Source organism: Rattus rattus, chromosome 6, assembly GCF_011064425.1.
Source record: "Rattus rattus isolate New Zealand chromosome 6, Rrattus_CSIRO_v1, whole genome shotgun sequence".
Lineage (NCBI taxonomy): Eukaryota > Metazoa > Chordata > Mammalia > Rodentia > Muridae > Rattus > Rattus rattus.
In genome coordinates, this window is record NC_046159.1 from 23125239 (window position 1) to 23141826 (window position 16588).

At 54.3% G+C, this 16588-nt stretch overlaps 1 protein-coding gene across 1 annotated transcript; it reads left to right on the top strand.

The window, feature by feature from the left end:
• Positions 1-2287: 2287 nt before the first annotated feature.
• On the top strand, positions 2288-16407 carry Atn1 (atrophin 1). The gene is given in 11 exon segments (XM_032905704.1): positions 2288-2813; positions 9046-9213; positions 9362-9499; positions 9615-9728; positions 10933-12183; positions 12185-12927; positions 13074-13296; positions 13536-14232; positions 15111-15254; positions 15555-15735; positions 15868-16407. Coding segments are annotated over 10 exon segments (3552 nt in total). The 5' UTR covers positions 2288-2813; positions 9046-9186; the 3' UTR covers positions 15902-16407.
• Positions 16408-16588: the final 181 nt, after the last annotated feature.

Sequence of the window (16588 nt, forward strand, 5' to 3'; positions counted from 1 at the left end):
ACTCCTAGACTTTGGCCAGGGCTATTGTAGCCGCAGCCGCCATTCCTAACCCTTGTCTTTTCTTCCGTCCATCCTAGCTAGGTATCTCTCTGACAGCACTCCCACCCCCCCCACGTACTAGGTTGGATTGGGTTACAGCTGACTCTGCTTGGGCCTCCAAGGCCCCTCTCTACTTTCCTTTTGTGCCACAGCCTGGAGACCTGGATTGTAGGGGGCTGGGGCCAGAGAGGGAGCTGGGGTGAAGGAGGGGGGTGGGGTGTAGACATGACGCTCCCAGCAGCAGAGCTATGAGCCTGGCCTTGGGTAGGGACTGGAAGCTGTTGTGGCTCCTTTCTCTAGTTTCATTCTGTCCTTACCTAAGCCTAAATTTCTCTTTCAGGCTTAGATAGGTTACCATCTTGGCTCTTGCCTTAGCTGTTAAACAAGGGTAGAAGCTCAGTCTAGAAAGGATTTGGAAAGGTCCTGGGTCAGGCCCAGTGGGAAACGAAAGGAGAGAGGGGAAATGCAATGGGGAGGGGAGAGGAGTCTCAGAGCAAACTCAGCTGGTGGAGGAAAGGAGCTGGGTGTACACGAGCACGGAGGAAAAGATGCTAGGGTACACAGGGGAGGACCTGGTCCGGGGCCTGGTTTCTGGGAGGCCCTGGAAGGGGACAAGCAAACGGGTATGGGGTTAAAGTGAGTCCCTGTAGAAGCAAGGGGCTTCAGAGCGGGGCGATGGGACACCCGTAACTAGAGGGAGCAAGCCTGTTTGCTCGGTTTCCCCAGTGCTCTGGAATCTGTGTAGAGCTTTTGGGTAAGTTTAAGAGCTTGGCCGAATCTGGCCTAAGGAATGGTGGGATAAGACCTACTCGGTGGCTACAAGGCTAGCAAATCTCCTCCCTTCCCCAAAGGCTGCCTGCCCATTCAGTGCCCCCAACTCTACCCACTCAGTCTCACAGCTAGGCTAGCCCCCACAAGTACCGTAGCCCAACTCCAAATCTGGTGAAGTACTAAGGGCTCCCAATCCAGACTCCAGCTCCAGTTCTTCCTGTTTCCCAGCCTGCCTCCCTCCCTTTCTCTAGCCTTCCCAATTTCAGCTGCCAAAAATCACCCTGTCTCTAGTGTCCTTTGTCCTGAGAGATGTTGCTGCTGGTGTGGGGCCAGACAAGGAACCCAGAAGAAGGCACTGGTGGGGCGCTGGGGGTGCTGACTTCATGGCTGTAGACTGGGCATGGCAGGCAGGCTGACTGGAGAGGAGTTGGGAGGAGCATGCTGTAGGCTATGCTGGGGACTGCCTCCATATTCCAACAATTGTTATAGGGAACCCTGTGACCAGGACCAAAGATGCTAAGTAATGACTTCAGACTTGCGAAGGTAAAGGACACTCCAGGGAAGGAAGGGCCAAGATGTGAGATGCCACCCCTCAGTTACCTCTTCCAAACTAGGGCCCGGACCCTCCTGGACTCCTCTAGTGTTCCCGGTCTCTAGCTCTTCTCTTTTCCTATCACTGACTGTCCCACCACGATCCCACACAGACCCTATTTATCTTGTGTTTCCTTCCAGGCCTAATTCATTCTCCTCCACTGTATTTGCTAAAGGAAATAGTTCTTAGTTGGATTGGAAGTCCCCACCTTCAGGTTTTATCAACCCATCCCAAACCCTAGAACGGGCATATGTCCCACCCACCACCCACCTCCCCCGCCGCCGCTCTCCCCCACCCCCACTTCTGAGACCTCTCATGCCTTCCTTCTCTCCCACAGAAGTATCTCTGGACTTCCCTCCAGCCTCCCTTCATCATTCCCAAATTCTTGTGGTTTGCATTCTTTTCAACACCAAACGCCGCCTTAAACTCTTATCTCTTCCAGAAACGCCATTCTCTTAGGGTGTCTTCTTCATCCATTCCCGCCCAGGTCCACAAACTTCCATCGTAGTCTCTCCGAAATAGCTCTTAAACCCCTCCAGCCTCAGCCTCCTGCCCTTCCTCTCCATCTTTCCAATACAGCCCCATTATCCAAATCTCTACTTCAGTATTCCCCCAAAGTCCACCTACTTCACCCCTGCCACCGCTCCTCTTGTCCCCAAACTTCTCCAGCCTCCCCAGGTCTGCCTTCGCAGTCCACAGCCCCTCCCACCCAGCCCTCTCCCGCGCGGGGCCCGCGAGCTCCCCACGCTCTGCGCCGCGAGGCCCTCTCTCTCCGCGCCCCGGCCGGCTTCGGCCAACTCGCCCGGCGCCTCCCCTTCCCCGATCCTCCGCCCCCCGACTGCCGCGCGCTCCCTCCCTCGCGTCTCCTCCGGGCCCCTCTCTCTCCTCCGTTCCTCCGCGCTCCCTCCTTCTCCCTCTTCCTCCCTGCTCCCATCCCCCTCTCCCGAGCGCCCTCCCTCCGCCGTCCGCTTTCCTGTGCGAGTCGCCGGACGCGCCGCCCAGCCCGTCCGTCCGCCCGCAGCCCCGCGCCGGCCGGGGCCTCGGGCCAGGACGTGTTTTGGGGTGGCAGGACTCGGGGCGGGCTAGGGGCGCGCAGCACGAGCGGCGGGAGGGTCGGGGGTCGCGGGCCTCGCCCGGGCCGCGAGTGCGGGCGGAGGCGGGCGGCGCGGCGGGGCGGGCGGCGCGTTCCGGGCGGGAGGGCGGGCGAGGAGCGCGAGAAGCCGATCGGGGCTGCGCGGGGAGCCGGGCATGGGGGCCGCCCTCCGGGGGGGCCGGGGCCGTCGCCGCCGCCGCCGCGGCAGCGACTGAAGCCGCGCAACAAGGAGGGGCGGGGAGTGGTCGCCGCGGTCCCCGGGAGGCGCCGGAGCTCGACTGCACTCGCTGCCAGCCAGCCGTCCCGAGCCGCTCGCAGGTAAGGTCCGCCGCCGCCGGCCCGGGCCGCCCCGTTCCGGCTCGCGGCTCCCCGCCCCCACCCTCCCGGTCCCCCCTCCCGCCGCCGCCTCCATTTGTTATTTTCCCGGTCGCGTTCCCTTATTGCGGGCACGACCGGGCCCGAGGCTGGGGACTCAGGGGGTGGGGCCGCCCGGAGGAGGGACGCGGGCCCGGGAGTCGCGAGCTCGGGAGGTGGGGGGGGGGGGGTCTTGGTAGGAGGGCTGACGGGGCAGAGCGTCGCCAGGACCAGAGCCTAAAGGGGAGGAACGCCGAGGTGGAGACTTGGCGGAGGTAAACCGGGGGATGCTGTGCGGGTGGTTCGCGGAGAAGGCAGGACAGATCGGAGAGATGGCAGCGAGGTGGGGCGTGCAGGCTCCAGTAGCCCCACAGGCCCAGAACCCGTGTTCCAGAACCCAGGGTTGCGGGTTTTAGGAACAGGGAAGTGGGAACAGGGAAAGGGGTGTGGTAGGTGGTAAAAGGAGAATTGTGGTAGCCGAGAGGGGGGATTGAACCTGGGGGGGAATGGAGATGAACCAGGAGAGGCCCATCTTTGAGAAGACGGACGTTTTCTGGGGGTGGAAATGGGAAGGCCGTATCTTTTGTGACTCAGTTTTCTTTTCCCCCACTCCCGGTCACCTCTGACCCTGTTTTGCTAATCCCAGACCTAGTTACTTCGTGAAGGGGGGCCACTGAGGCTTAGTAGTGTGAGTCCTCCTAACACTAATAAGAAAGGCAGCAATTCTGAAGGAGGAATTAGAAAGGTTGGGAGGATGGGAAAGAAGAGAGGATTGGGCAATCATATAGGCATTCCAAGGAATTGTGACCTCCGCCCTCACCCCAAGCGTTGGATGCCCGGTAGCTGGGCTCTATCTAGGAGGTCTTCCTTACTGCTTTGATCTCAAAGATCTCCCTTTGTGCCTGGGGCGGGTTACTCAAAAGCTCCCTTCCCTGAGGGTACCGTGAGAAGGTCGGAGTTGCTTTGGCAACTAAGGTGGTAATAGTGGCAGCCAGATGGACCCCTGGGATGGTCTCTTGGGGGGCCCTTTTTTTTTTATCCATTTAGTTGTCATGGCAGTGAGCCAGTGGGGAGTCCAATAGGTGGGGATTCAGTATGTAGATTGGGCCTCAGTCAGCCTATAGCTTTGTCCTTGGTGGGTGGTAGATCTCTGGTAGGTATTTCTGGTGTTGCCCCAAGTAGGGGTCTCCTGAGGAGGTGCACCCCTTCTCCTCCAGAAGTCTTTTGGAACAAGTAACCCTGTTGCTTGTAGGTCATTCTTGCAAGTCTCTACCTGGGTATGGTGGGAAGATGAAAATATTGTTGTTCAGACTATGTGGTCTTGGGCTGGGGGGTGTAGCTCAGTAGGAGTGTTATTTCTTAGTATGCATACATAGGCCCCGGATTTGAGCTCCAGAACCAAAAACAAAATAAAAACAAGTTATATCTCCGTGGGCAATTTCTGTCGGTCTCTACCACTCTTACTGTCTTATAAACAGTTGACTCTTTGAACTGTTTTATTTTCTTGAATTCCTCTTTGGATCTCTCTTCTGTCATTTCTCAGGGTGACCCTTTCATTCAAATGCCCTTTGGCCTTTATTCTGGACTTACAGAAATGGAATGGTTCTTCATACCTGTCTGGGTGAGGGTGGCCCAGGGGAGGGCTGTGAAACAGCCTAGAGCAGAGCCGGATGCTCTGGAGACCAAGGTGTACTTCTCCATGTACCTCTATAACCTTGGGCAAGTCACTTCTCTCTCTTTGAGCTTCACCTTCATTGTATGATGAAATGACCCCTGGCTCCTTCAACAGACCTGGGTTCTAACAGGACTTAGGGAGCTACATTGTTATCTGCTGGTCTGTGCTTCGTGGATGTCTTGGTCATTTTCCTCTGACTGTTAATCTGGCAAATCTAGAATGATGAGGGGGTGGTCGGTGACCCTGAAACAAACCCTGTATGCTCTTCCCAGGGAATCTGTGATGTGGTCACTTTCTGACATTCCTGTCATATTTGCAGACTTGTTCCTTACTTTTTTTTTTTTTTAATTTAATTGTATTTATTTATTTGTGTGTGTGCTGTGGTGCACATGCGGAGGTCAGAGGGTAACTCCAGTTTGTTTTCTTCTTCCGCCATGTGGGCCCCATGGTCCAACTCAGGTCATTCATTTCAGTAGCGATCTCTGGTTTTTGTTTGGTTTTGAGATGGACTTATATCCAGAACGGGCCTTGAACTCACTGCCTAAGGAAATGACCTTGAACTTGCCCCTACCTCTGCAGTCCTGAGATTGCAGGCGAGAACCACACCCTGTTTTATAAGGTGCTGGGGATGTAACCCAGGGCTTCTGGAACTCTCGTCCCGGGTCTCTGATCCACACCTGTTTCTCTGCCTACTCATGAACTCTTTTCTGATTTCTCATTTCCCTGCCTTCCTGGTTTTGGCCTTCCTTGTTTTCCTTTTGTGAGGAGGGAATGAGGAAAATGTGTGCAGCTGTCCTCGGTAGATGCTTCTAAATGTTAAAGGCAGCCTTTAGGTAAGATGGACGCCACCTGGCCAGTTAGTTTTACAGCCCCACGGTACCTGTGTTCAGACTTAACCTATGCTCTGGCCCCAGCCTCAGTTCCATCCCTTCCTCTGCCCATCTTTATCCCAGGAACTTCCCCCGACTGAACACTTTTTCTATCAGATTTCAGCTGATTAAAAAAGGTAAGAAAGGCTCAGTGACTGCCCTGTTCTCCAAGGAACTTTGTTGTATTTTTTGACCTTTTGGGTCTCTTAGGATCCAAACTGGCTTGGTGAGCAGGTTCTGGGATGGGAGGAGACGGGCACCCTACTCTCGGGGCCTGATCAGGAAGCCAGCCACAGGTGGTCATGTCTGTTACCCTTGTCACCGGTATCCTCTTTGTTCGGTGCTGTTCTTTGGACATTTGCTGCCTCTCCCTCCTCCTGTTTTTCCATCTGTAGTTCTGTGTTTTGAGAGGATTTCATGAAACTTAGACTGAACATGAACTTGCTGTTCACCAGGGGTCCTGCCTTCACCTCTCCAGTGCTGGATTACAGAAGTGTGTCGTGCATACTGTGCTAAAACCAATCCACAAGCTAACTAGAAAGTGTGGTTATAGCTATAGTTGAAGTACACTGGTTTACTGGGCCAAGCATCAGTTGCAAGTTTGGACTGTCCCATCCATTTTGTGCCCCTTAAGGATAAGTATTTAAGGGGTTGGGGATTTGGCTCAGTGGTAGAGCGCTTTCCTAGGAAGCGCAAGGTCCTGGGTTCGGTCCTCAGCCCTGGAAAAAGAAAAAAAAAGGAAAAAAAAAAAAAAAGGATAAGTATTTAAGTTTCCTTGTAAGATTAGACTCACTCCTCCCTCATTGCCTGCATCAATATTGTTTGGTGGTGTTGGGCAAAGAGTAATTACATTGTATTCCTTAGAGAAACTACATGTAAAAATGTCATTTACCTGTACCTCCCAACTCAGAACAAGTAGGTAAACTGAGTGTTTTCACCAGGGTACGCCAGTAATTTCAACACTTGAGAACCTGCCTCAAAAACCCCCAAACAAAAACAACTAAAAAAGTCTACCTAGGGGGTTGGGGATTTAGCTCAGGGGTAGAGCGCTTGCCTAGCAAGCGCAAGGCCCTGGGTTCGGTCCTCAACTCCAAAAAAAAAAAAAAAAACCAAAAAACCAAAACAAATGAAAAAAAAAAGTCTACCTACATTCGCTTGGTTTAAAGGTCATTGACAGTAGTACACTGGACTGGGTCACCTGCTCCTGGGAAGCTGAGATAGGAGATCCTGAGTTTGTAGCCAGCACAAGGTGCAGAGTGTCTCAAACAAGAACCAGACCTCCTGTGTGTACACATGATGACATCAGTAGAAAGTATAAAAAAGAAAACTATGACAATTGCATTTCTTGCTCTTAAACTATCTTACAGGCTGGGGCTTGGTGGCACATGCTTTTAATCCCAGCTCTCAGGAGGCAGAAGCAAGCAGATATCTGTTGAGTTCAAGCCCAGTCTAGTCTATATAGTAAGACCCTGTCTCTCAGAGGAGGTAAAGAGAAGGAGAGGGGTGAAAAGGGGACCGGAGAGATGGCTCAGTGGTTCACAGCACTTGTTGTTCATGCAGAGGACCCAGGTTCAGTTCCCAGCACCCACATGATAGATAGCTCACACATCCTAACTCAAGTTCCAACGAGTCCACTGTCCTCTTCTGACCCCCACGGGAACTAGGCACACACCCGGCACACATGCATTCAGGCAAGCATTCATACCTAGAAAATTAAATTCAAAAACGGGGCCGGAGCTACAGTTGAGTGTGCTGGCCTGGCATGGTTTCAGTGCGCAGCACCAAGTAAGCCTATAATCCCAGCACTCAGGGAGTGAAGGCTGGAGGAGCAGTCGTCGAAGTCCAGATGAGAATGGCTGACCCTGGAGACACAGATAGATGATGGTAGCCATGTTTTTACTGCTAGATACGATAGGTAAGGTGTCGGTGCCAAGTGAGAGGATGGGGTTAAAGTCTGTGAGTCCACACTGTATGTTTACCGGTATATTGTCTTTTTGTAGCTTTAAAATATTTTGAGTTGGGCCAAGCCGAGGTGGTGCACACCTTTAATCCTAGCACTGGGGAGGCAGAGACAGGTGGATGTCCGAGTTCAAGGGCAGTCTCATACAGAGAAACCCTGTCTGAAAATAGTTGAGTTGGGTTGGTGAGATGGGTCATGGGTAAAGGCAGTTGCCATAAAGCCTGACAACTGGAGTTTGATCCCTGGATCCCACATGGTGGGAGGGGACGTGACTCTTACAAGTTGACCTCTGACCTCCACGCATATATCATAGCATCTGCATACCTCTCCCTTCAGTCAGTCAGCTTATTTTGAATCTGGAGAATGTGAGTGCTTTGACATATCTTTTAAGCACAGGAAATACCTATAATCATCCCTTGCTATCTGGGGGATTTGTTTTAATACACTACACACATACCAAAATGAACACATACTCAAGTCCCTGCATCTACACATACCTGCACACACTTCCGTGTTCTTTAAATCAGCTGTAGATCATGTATAGCAATGTATGTAGATTTCATGTGAATGTCTGATAGAGTTGACGTATTCAAGGCTGGGGTTACAAACATTGTAGACATGTCGTACACAGAAGGTAAACAGTGGTTGAACGGCAGACACTGGAGGGGGACCTAGGGCTTGTGAGAAGGTGGGGCACTGTGGCAGCTTATGCCCACACATCATTCATTCTTATAGATGGAGCAGGGTGGTGACCATGTAGCAGATTCAAACTTTGTTTGGAACTTTCTGGAATTTTTCCTCCCAAATTTTGTCAGTCCAGGTTGGCTAAATGCAACAGAAACCCTGGAAGTGGAAAAGACCACCTACCAGACAATACATCTTAAGGCTGTCTAAAAGGTTCTGCAGTTTTGAAGACGCCCAGATTTGGGGTTGGTGTTGGTGAGGCTGCAGCTGGGGATCATAGATGGGGTGTTCTTCTGCATCATCTGGTGTGAAAAAAGAGATTCTTATCTGTGTGACTGATCTAGGTCTTCTTAGAATTCTCTCCTACTTCTGAGGAGAGTTTCAGAAAAGCGAGTGTGGCCTTTGAAGTCAGATTTGCCGAGGGCTTGGTTCTGGCTTCGTTGCGGGGATCATTGTTCTTCCCTGTGGAAGGCAGGGCAGGTCACTGTCACAGTTTCGAGCCTCAGGTCCATTACTTAGGCCCACTTTAGAGTATGTTGGAGATGTTGCTGAAATCACTATGTAAAGTGCTTGACACAAGGAGATACTCGGCAAACTAATACTTCAGCCTCAATTCTTTGTGCTTCTTTGAAATTTGTACTCATGCGTAGACAAATGTTTTGCTTTCTAGATGGGAGCTTGCTGTTTAGTTTAGGCTGGCCTTGAGTGTGTGATGCCCACAGCAGTCTTCTGAGTTGGCAGTCTGGGCATTGACCACCACACCAGGCCACAGATACTCTCCAGGGCTCGAGAAGGGTAAAATCCAGCTGTGTGTTAGTTAGTGAGGTTGAAGCTCATAGGTACCTCTGGGCATTCTGCGTTCCCTAGAGATGAAGGGGATCATATTGTAAGAATCTCCTTCCCTTGGCTGAGGTAGCCTCTTGTGTCTGCCTGAGGACTCAATGTCACTTCCTCAGGCCCCTTCTGTTTTGGCGACAGTATGAAGAAGCTGATGCCTTTTCCTAACAGATTCCCTGAGAACACCCGGCAAGTACCACGTGCCTACAACTGCTTCCCCGGTCACAGCTGTGGGGAGCTTGGGGTGCGGCACACAAGTTTCTGTATTCAGCTGCCCAGGCAGAGGAGAATGGGGGCTCCACAGCTTGAAGAATGAAGACACGACAGAATAAAGACTCGGTGAGTAAAAACAACCGTAAGCAGGATGGCAGATCAAGGGCAGGGGCGGGGAAGCTAGGGAGAAGGGCTCGAAGCAGAGAACAGCAGCAGCATAGAGCCTAAAGGTGGGTGCCATAGAAGACATTACCTGCGTCTATCCTGCTCTCAGATGTCAATGAGGAGTGGACGGAAGAAAGAGGCCCCCGGGCCCCGGGAAGAGCTGAGATCGAGGGGCCGGGCCTCCCCTGGAGGGGTCAGCACGTCCAGCAGTGATGGCAAAGCCGAGAAGTCCAGGCAGACAGCCAAGGTACTCTGTCCTCCGGTCTCCACAGGATGCATGGCACTACAGCTGAGGGGTGTTTGGGGGGCTTCAGGTATGGCAGAGGCTTGAGATAGAAGGAATGTTCTCTTCTCCATAACAGAAGGCCCGAGTAGAGGAGACCTCTACCCCAAAGGCCAACAAGCAGGGCCGGAGCGAGGAGATCTCAGAGAGTGAGAGCGAAGAGACCAGTGCGCCCAAAAAGACCAAGACCGAGGTGAGAGACCTTGCAGCCATTGTGGCCTGTGTTCTGACGGTTCTCTCTGCAAACTTCTCTCGTGCACCATTCCTGCTCTGCTCTCTGCTTAGATCTAAAACCCTGTCTTGGTGCTTATTTGAGTGGTCCTGTGTATAATAGAGAGCTTGTGAAACTTCTGTGAGAACAGTACGCCTTGATAAGGCTGGGCCAAAGGGCGTTGGAAGGGTGGGTGGGGCATCGTAGCCTCCTTTATGGGAGGAACAAAAGCTTTAAGGGGAATGCAGAGACTGGGTAGCTCACTTTGTGGAGTGCTTTGCTTAGTACATAGTGCTGAGTCCCAGCACTTAACATCTAAAGCTGGGCTTGGCAGTGCACATCTCTCATCCTAGCATTCGGAAGATGGACTTAGGAAAATAAAAATTCAAGGTCAGGCAGGCAGTGGTAGTGCAAGCCTTTAGTCCTAGCACCAGGGAAGCAAAGGCAGACAAATCTCTTGAGTTCATTCGAGACCAGCCTGGCCTTTCAGAGTAAGTTTACCAGGACAGCCAGAGCCACACAGAGATACCTTATCTCAAAGAAACCAGCCCCACCCCCAGAAAATTCATGGTTATCTTGTGCTACACGGTTAAGTTGGATATTAGCCTAGGTTATCTTAAAGTCTTTAACAAAGGGGGATGAGGGGACACCTGGAGAGATGGCTCTTCAGTTGAGCACTCTGTTCTTCAGAGGACCTGGGTTCAATTCCCAACACCCGCAACTCACAACTGTCTATAGCTCCAGTTCCAGGGGAATCCAACCAACACCCTCATACAGTCATACATGCAGGCAAAACACCAAAGCACATAAAATAAAAATAAGTAAATAAAATCTTGAGAGAAAGAGAGAGAGAGAGTGAGAGTGAGAGAGAGAGAAACTAAGCCGCATTTGGGGATAGCCAAACAATACCTGAGATGAGAGGAGAGGCACACGTGAGGTGGCAGCTGTCTGCAGTCAGCTGTGACGGGACAGTGTTGGAGATGGACACCTGACGGTCCAGTGATTGACAAGGCGGGAAGCACACTGCCTATTAGGGAGCAGCTGAGATGTGGGAGAGGGAGGGAGGTGCTAGATGACCGAAGGCCTTGAGGAGCCTGCCTGTCACTAGCGCAGCAGTACTGAGGGAAGGAGTGACTGGGAAGGTGGTAGAGGAAGAGAGGGAATGTAGCCCTTCCCCCCACTGCAGGAGCTTCCGCGCCCACAGTCTCCCTCGGACCTGGACAGCTTAGATGGCCGCAGCATCAACGATGACGGCAGCAGTGACCCTAGAGATATAGACCAGGACAACCGAAGCACATCCCCCAGCATCTACAGCCCTGGCAGTGTGGAAAATGACTCGGATTCATCCTCTGGCCTGTCCCAGGGCCCGGCCCGCCCCTACCACCCACCTCCACTCTTTCCTCCTTCCCCTCCACCACCAGACAGCATTCCCCGACAGTCAGAGTCTGGCTTTGAACCGCACCCTTCTGTGCCGCCTACTGGATATCATGCTCCAATGGAGCCCCCCACATCTCGGTTATTCCAGGGCCCACCTCCTGGAGCTCCTCCCCCACACCCACAGCTCTACCCTGGGAGTGCTGGTGGAGGTGTTTTATCTGGACCCCCCATGGGTCCCAAAGGGGGAGCAGCCGCCTCCTCAGTGGGTCCCCCTAGTGGGGGCAAGCAGCACCCCCCACCCACTACCCCAATTCCAATATCAAGCTCTGGGACCAGTGGCGCTCCTCCAGCAAAGCCCCCCAATACTCCAGTGGGTGCTGGGAACTTACCTTCTGCTCCACCACCAGCTACTTTCCCCCACGTGACACCAAACCTGCCTCCTCCACCTGCCCTGAGACCCCTCAACAATGCCTCAGCCTCTCCTCCTGGCATGGGGGCTCAGCCAATCCCTGGGCATCTGCCCTCTCCCCATGCCATGGGGCAGGGTATGAGTGGACTTCCTCCTGGCCCAGAGAAGGGCCCAACCCTGGCCCCCTCTCCCCACCCTTTACCCCCGGCTTCTTCCTCCGCTCCTGGGCCCCCAATGCGGTACCCGTATTCATCCTGCTCCAGTAGCTCTGTTGCAGCGTCTTCTAGTTCCTCCGCCGCCTCCCAATACCCAGCTTCCCAGACCCTGCCCAGTTACCCTCACTCCTTCCCCCCACCAACAAGTATGTCTGTCTCTAATCAGCCACCCAAGTACACCCAGCCTTCTCTCCCATCCCAGGCTGTGTGGAGCCAGGGCCCACCTCCTCCTCCTCCTTATGGCCGCCTCTTGGCCAACAACAACACTCATCCGGGCCCTTTCCCTCCTACCGGGGGTCAATCCACAGCCCACCCGCCAGCCCCTGCACATCACCATCACCAGCAACAGCAGCAGCAGCAGCCACAGCCACAGCCACAGCCGCAACAACATCATCATGGAAACTCTGGGCCCCCTCCACCTGGGGCATATCCTCACCCCCCTAGAGAGCAGTAACTCCCACCATGCACACCCTTACAACATGTCACCCTCCCTGGGGTCTTTGAGGCCCTACCCACCAGGGCCAGCACACCTGCCTCCGTCTCATGGCCAGGTGTCCTATAGCCAAGCAGGTCCCAATGGTCCCCCGGTTTCTTCTTCTTCCAACTCTTCCGGGTCTTCGTCTCAAGCCGCCTATTCATGCTCACACCCTTCTTCATCCCAGGGCCCCCAAGGGGCATCCTACCCCTTCCCACCAGTTCCTCCAGTCACCACCTCCTCAGCTACTCTTTCCACTGTCATCGCCTCCGTGGCTTCCTCGCCAGCAGGTTATAAGACAGCCTCACCACCTGGCCCCCCTCAGTACAGCAAGAGAGCCCCATCCCCAGGGTCCTACAAGACAGCCACCCCGCCTGGATACAAGCCAGGGTCACCACCGTCCTTCAGAACAGGGACCCCACCTGGCTATCGAGGCACCTCTCCGCCAGCAGGCCCAGGGACCTTCAAGCCAGGTTCACCCACCGTGGGGCCGGGGCCCCTACCACCCGCGGGGCCTTCAAGTTTGTCATCTCTGCCTCCACCACCCGCGGCCTCGACTACAGGGCCGCCGCTGACTGCCACGCAGATCAAACAGGAGCCAGCTGAAGAGTATGAAACCCCCGAGAGTCCGGTGCCTCCGGCTCGCAGCCCCTCGCCCCCTCCTAAGGTGGTGGACGTGCCTAGCCATGCCAGCCAGTCGGCCAGGTGAGCAGCCTAGGGTGGGGTTGAGTGGGGTTGGGTCTGGACGCTGTAGACGAAGGGGCTTTGAGTTCACGTCCAGCGTGGTTCTGGATTTAGAGACAGAAGCCGGTGGGGACTGCTTTTGAGGCTCACAGGTCTGCGCCCGGCAGGTTCAATAAGCACCTGGACCGTGGCTTCAACTCGTGCGCGCGCAGCGACCTGTACTTTGTGCCGCTGGAGGGATCCAAGCTGGCCAAGAAGCGCGCGGACCTGGTGGAGAAAGTGCGGCGCGAGGCCGAGCAGCGCGCGCGCGAAGAAAAAGAGCGCGAGCGCGAGCGGGAACGTGAGAAGGAGCGCGAGCGCGAGAAAGAGCGCGAGCTGGAGCGCAGTGTGGTGAGTGCGTCACAAGGTGCGCCGCGCCTCTCCGGGTCCCGGGGTTGCGCCGCTGGTCGCTACGCCACCTGGCGGAGGGGAGGAGCTGCTGCAGCCCAGAAAGCTCAGGTTTCCAGACAGTGGGAGGGTGGGTGGGATGAAGCATTTTGACTTTGGACCGCTGGGACAGATGGGCAACCTGGGGTGAATAGCTTGTCCGTGTCTGTTATTTTGATTCCACTTCTATCTATATTCTGCAGAAATTGGCCCAGGAGGGCCGTGCTCCAGTGGAGTGCCCGTCCCTGGGTCCAGTGCCCCATCGGCCTCCCTTTGAACCTGGCAGCGCTGTGGCTACCGTGCCCCCTTACCTGGGTCCTGATACTCCAGCCCTGCGCACTCTCAGTGAATACGCCCGACCTCATGTCATGTCTCCTGGCAATCGCAACCACCCATTCTATGTGCCCTTGGGGGCAGTGGACCCGGGGCTTCTGGGTTACAATGTCCCAGCCCTGTACAGTAGCGACCCAGCTGCCCGAGAACGGGAGCGGGAAGCCCGTGAACGTGACCTCCGTGACCGGCTCAAGCCTGGCTTTGAGGTGAAACCTAGTGAGCTGGAACCCCTACATGGGGTCCCCGGGCCAGGCCTGGATCCCTTCCCCCGACACGGGGGCCTGGCTCTACAACCTGGGCCACCTGGCCTGCATCCTTTCCCTTTTCATCCGAGCCTGGGGCCCCTGGAACGAGAACGGCTAGCGCTGGCAGCTGGGCCAGCCCTGCGTCCTGACATGTCTTATGCTGAGCGGTTGGCAGCTGAAAGGCAGCATGCAGAAAGGGTGGCAGCCCTGGGCAATGACCCACTAGCCCGGCTGCAGATGCTCAACGTGACTCCCCATCATCACCAGCACTCCCACATCCACTCTCACCTACACCTGCACCAGCAGGATGCCATCCATGCGGGTAAGACCCTGTTTCCTGCTTCGCAGTGTGGCTCCCCCCATACCGTAACGTTCTTCCCTTCCTCCGGCCAGAATTCCCCTCTTCTGAGATTACTCTTCTGATCTTTGTTTCCTTGGCTTCCCCTCACACTGTCTCATGCCCTACGCATACCCTAGCCTTATATCGGCGATAGCAGACCAATATGGCCTTTTGAAGAATCACCTTCCTCTTACCTTATACCCTTCCATCCCCTTCACATACCTGTGCTCCTGTTTCTCTGTATACAAATCCTGTTTGTTGCCGGCATCTCCCTTCCTTGCATCTTCTGTGTTTCTGCCCATCCGTAGATTCAGAACCATTTAGGGAAGTCTCTGTAACTCTGCCATAGGCAATAATGAGGTTACCCCTGTCTTACTGTAGCTTATAGCCCAGAACACTGCCTGGCTGGCTCAGCCGTTCACTTTGAATTCCTTGATTCTTCTCACCCCTTGCTAGAGCGTTTATTTATTTGTTTAAGTAAGTATACAGAACAGTATACAGTATACAGGCTTTTGGCGTTTTTATCTATCTCACTGTGCTCATACTTGCACCAGCTCCTAATAGTTCTCCCTGTTACATTTCTTAAACTTAAAAAACAAGAATCGTTCCCTAGCCCTGTCCTCCATCTCTTCAGAGCCATCTAGTCTTTGCTTATCCGCTCTGTAGTATCCTGTCTTCAGTCTTCCGTGTCTCTTCTCCAGCCGCTCTGGCCATCACAGAGGGTCCAGCCCCTCTGTTTCACCTTGGTTCTGCTTTGGATCCTCGTGTCTGTCTCTTCACAGGCTAGATCCCTCCACCCCAATGCATGGTTGTCCCCAACCCTGCCTCCCGGTGACACCTTCCTCTTCTCTGCCCTCCAGCCTCCGCCTCGGTGCACCCTCTCATTGACCCCCTGGCCTCAGGGTCTCACCTTACCCGGATCCCCTACCCAGCGGGGACCCTCCCTAATCCCCTTCTTCCTCACCCTCTGCACGAGAACGAAGTTCTTCGTCACCAGCTCTTTGGTAAGGATGGAAGTGGGGATGGAGAGGCTCAAGTGAGGAAAGACCAGAACAGAGGAACTTGGGTGGTGGAACAGGCCAAGTGGAGTCTGGAGAGAGATGTGAGCAGCTACAGTAGAAGTAGAGAACTGAGGTTCTTCTAAAGGAGCCTCCAGTGCTAGGGCTGATTCCGTTCTACCACAGGCAGGCAGTGGGTAGGATAGGTGGCGTAACTTTACATTTTAGCCTTAGCTTCCTCTGTCTGGAAAATGGCTGATCGTCCGTCCCCACGCAGCAATCACTTACTGCTATGGCTTCTCACAGCTGCCCCTTACCGGGACCTACCGGCCTCCCTATCTGCGCCAATGTCAGCCGCCCATCAGCTGCAGGCCATGCACGCACAGTCAGCCGAGCTGCAGCGCTTGGCACTGGAACAGCAACAGTGGCTGCACGCTCATCACCCATTGCACAGCGTGCCGCTGCCTGCCCAGGAGGACTACTACAGGTACTCCAGGCTGCCCCCCCCCCAACCCCCAGCACAAGGGAAGTGGGTTATGGGTGTGGTCCAAGAGGACGCCAGGCCCTTTGGAGGGGGAAGCCTCCTGTCTGTCTCATCTCTGCCTTGCTTCTTACCTAGTCACCTGAAGAAGGAGAGTGACAAGCCGCTGTAGAACCTGCCATCCAGACAGCACCCACTGCTCCTTCATCCAGACCTTGGAGGACCACCCCCAACCTTTTGACCCCATCCTACCCCCAAGCCGAGGACAGGGTGCTGCCCACTTGCAGAGCTTCTGCAGCCGGGCAGAGGGAGGGAGGGAAGAAGGGACAGACAAGGTCAGGGCCCAGGGAAGTGGCAAGGGTGGGGACAGAAAGTGCACAGTATCTTGGACCAGGTCCCTCCTCCCATCCCCTGCTTTTCTTCTGTATGCCCAATCCTTGGTGGCCACTGCTCCTCCCCTAACCCGTTGGTGTGATTTTTTTCATCTGTTAGATGTGGCTGTTTTGCGTAGCATTGTGTGCTGCCCCTGCCCCATCCCTGTGTGTGCACCCCCTCGGCGATATGTGCCCCTTGCCCGTCCCACATTAATAATTTATATATATAAATATCTATATGATGCTCTTTAAAACATCCTGACCAAAACATCCCAACAAAAACATCCTCACGGTGCCCCAGGAATGTGTCTGTGCTGTGTTTTTTATCTGGGAGGGGGCGGTTGGGGTGGGTAGGGTGACGGGGTGGGTAGGCTGAGAGGTCTGGTGGTTGTAGGGCAAGTGTGGAGGGATGGATGGGGTTTCCTTATGGAAACATGAGTTGGACAAGGTTCTTTTTTAAAATTTTTTATTCATTATTTTACACT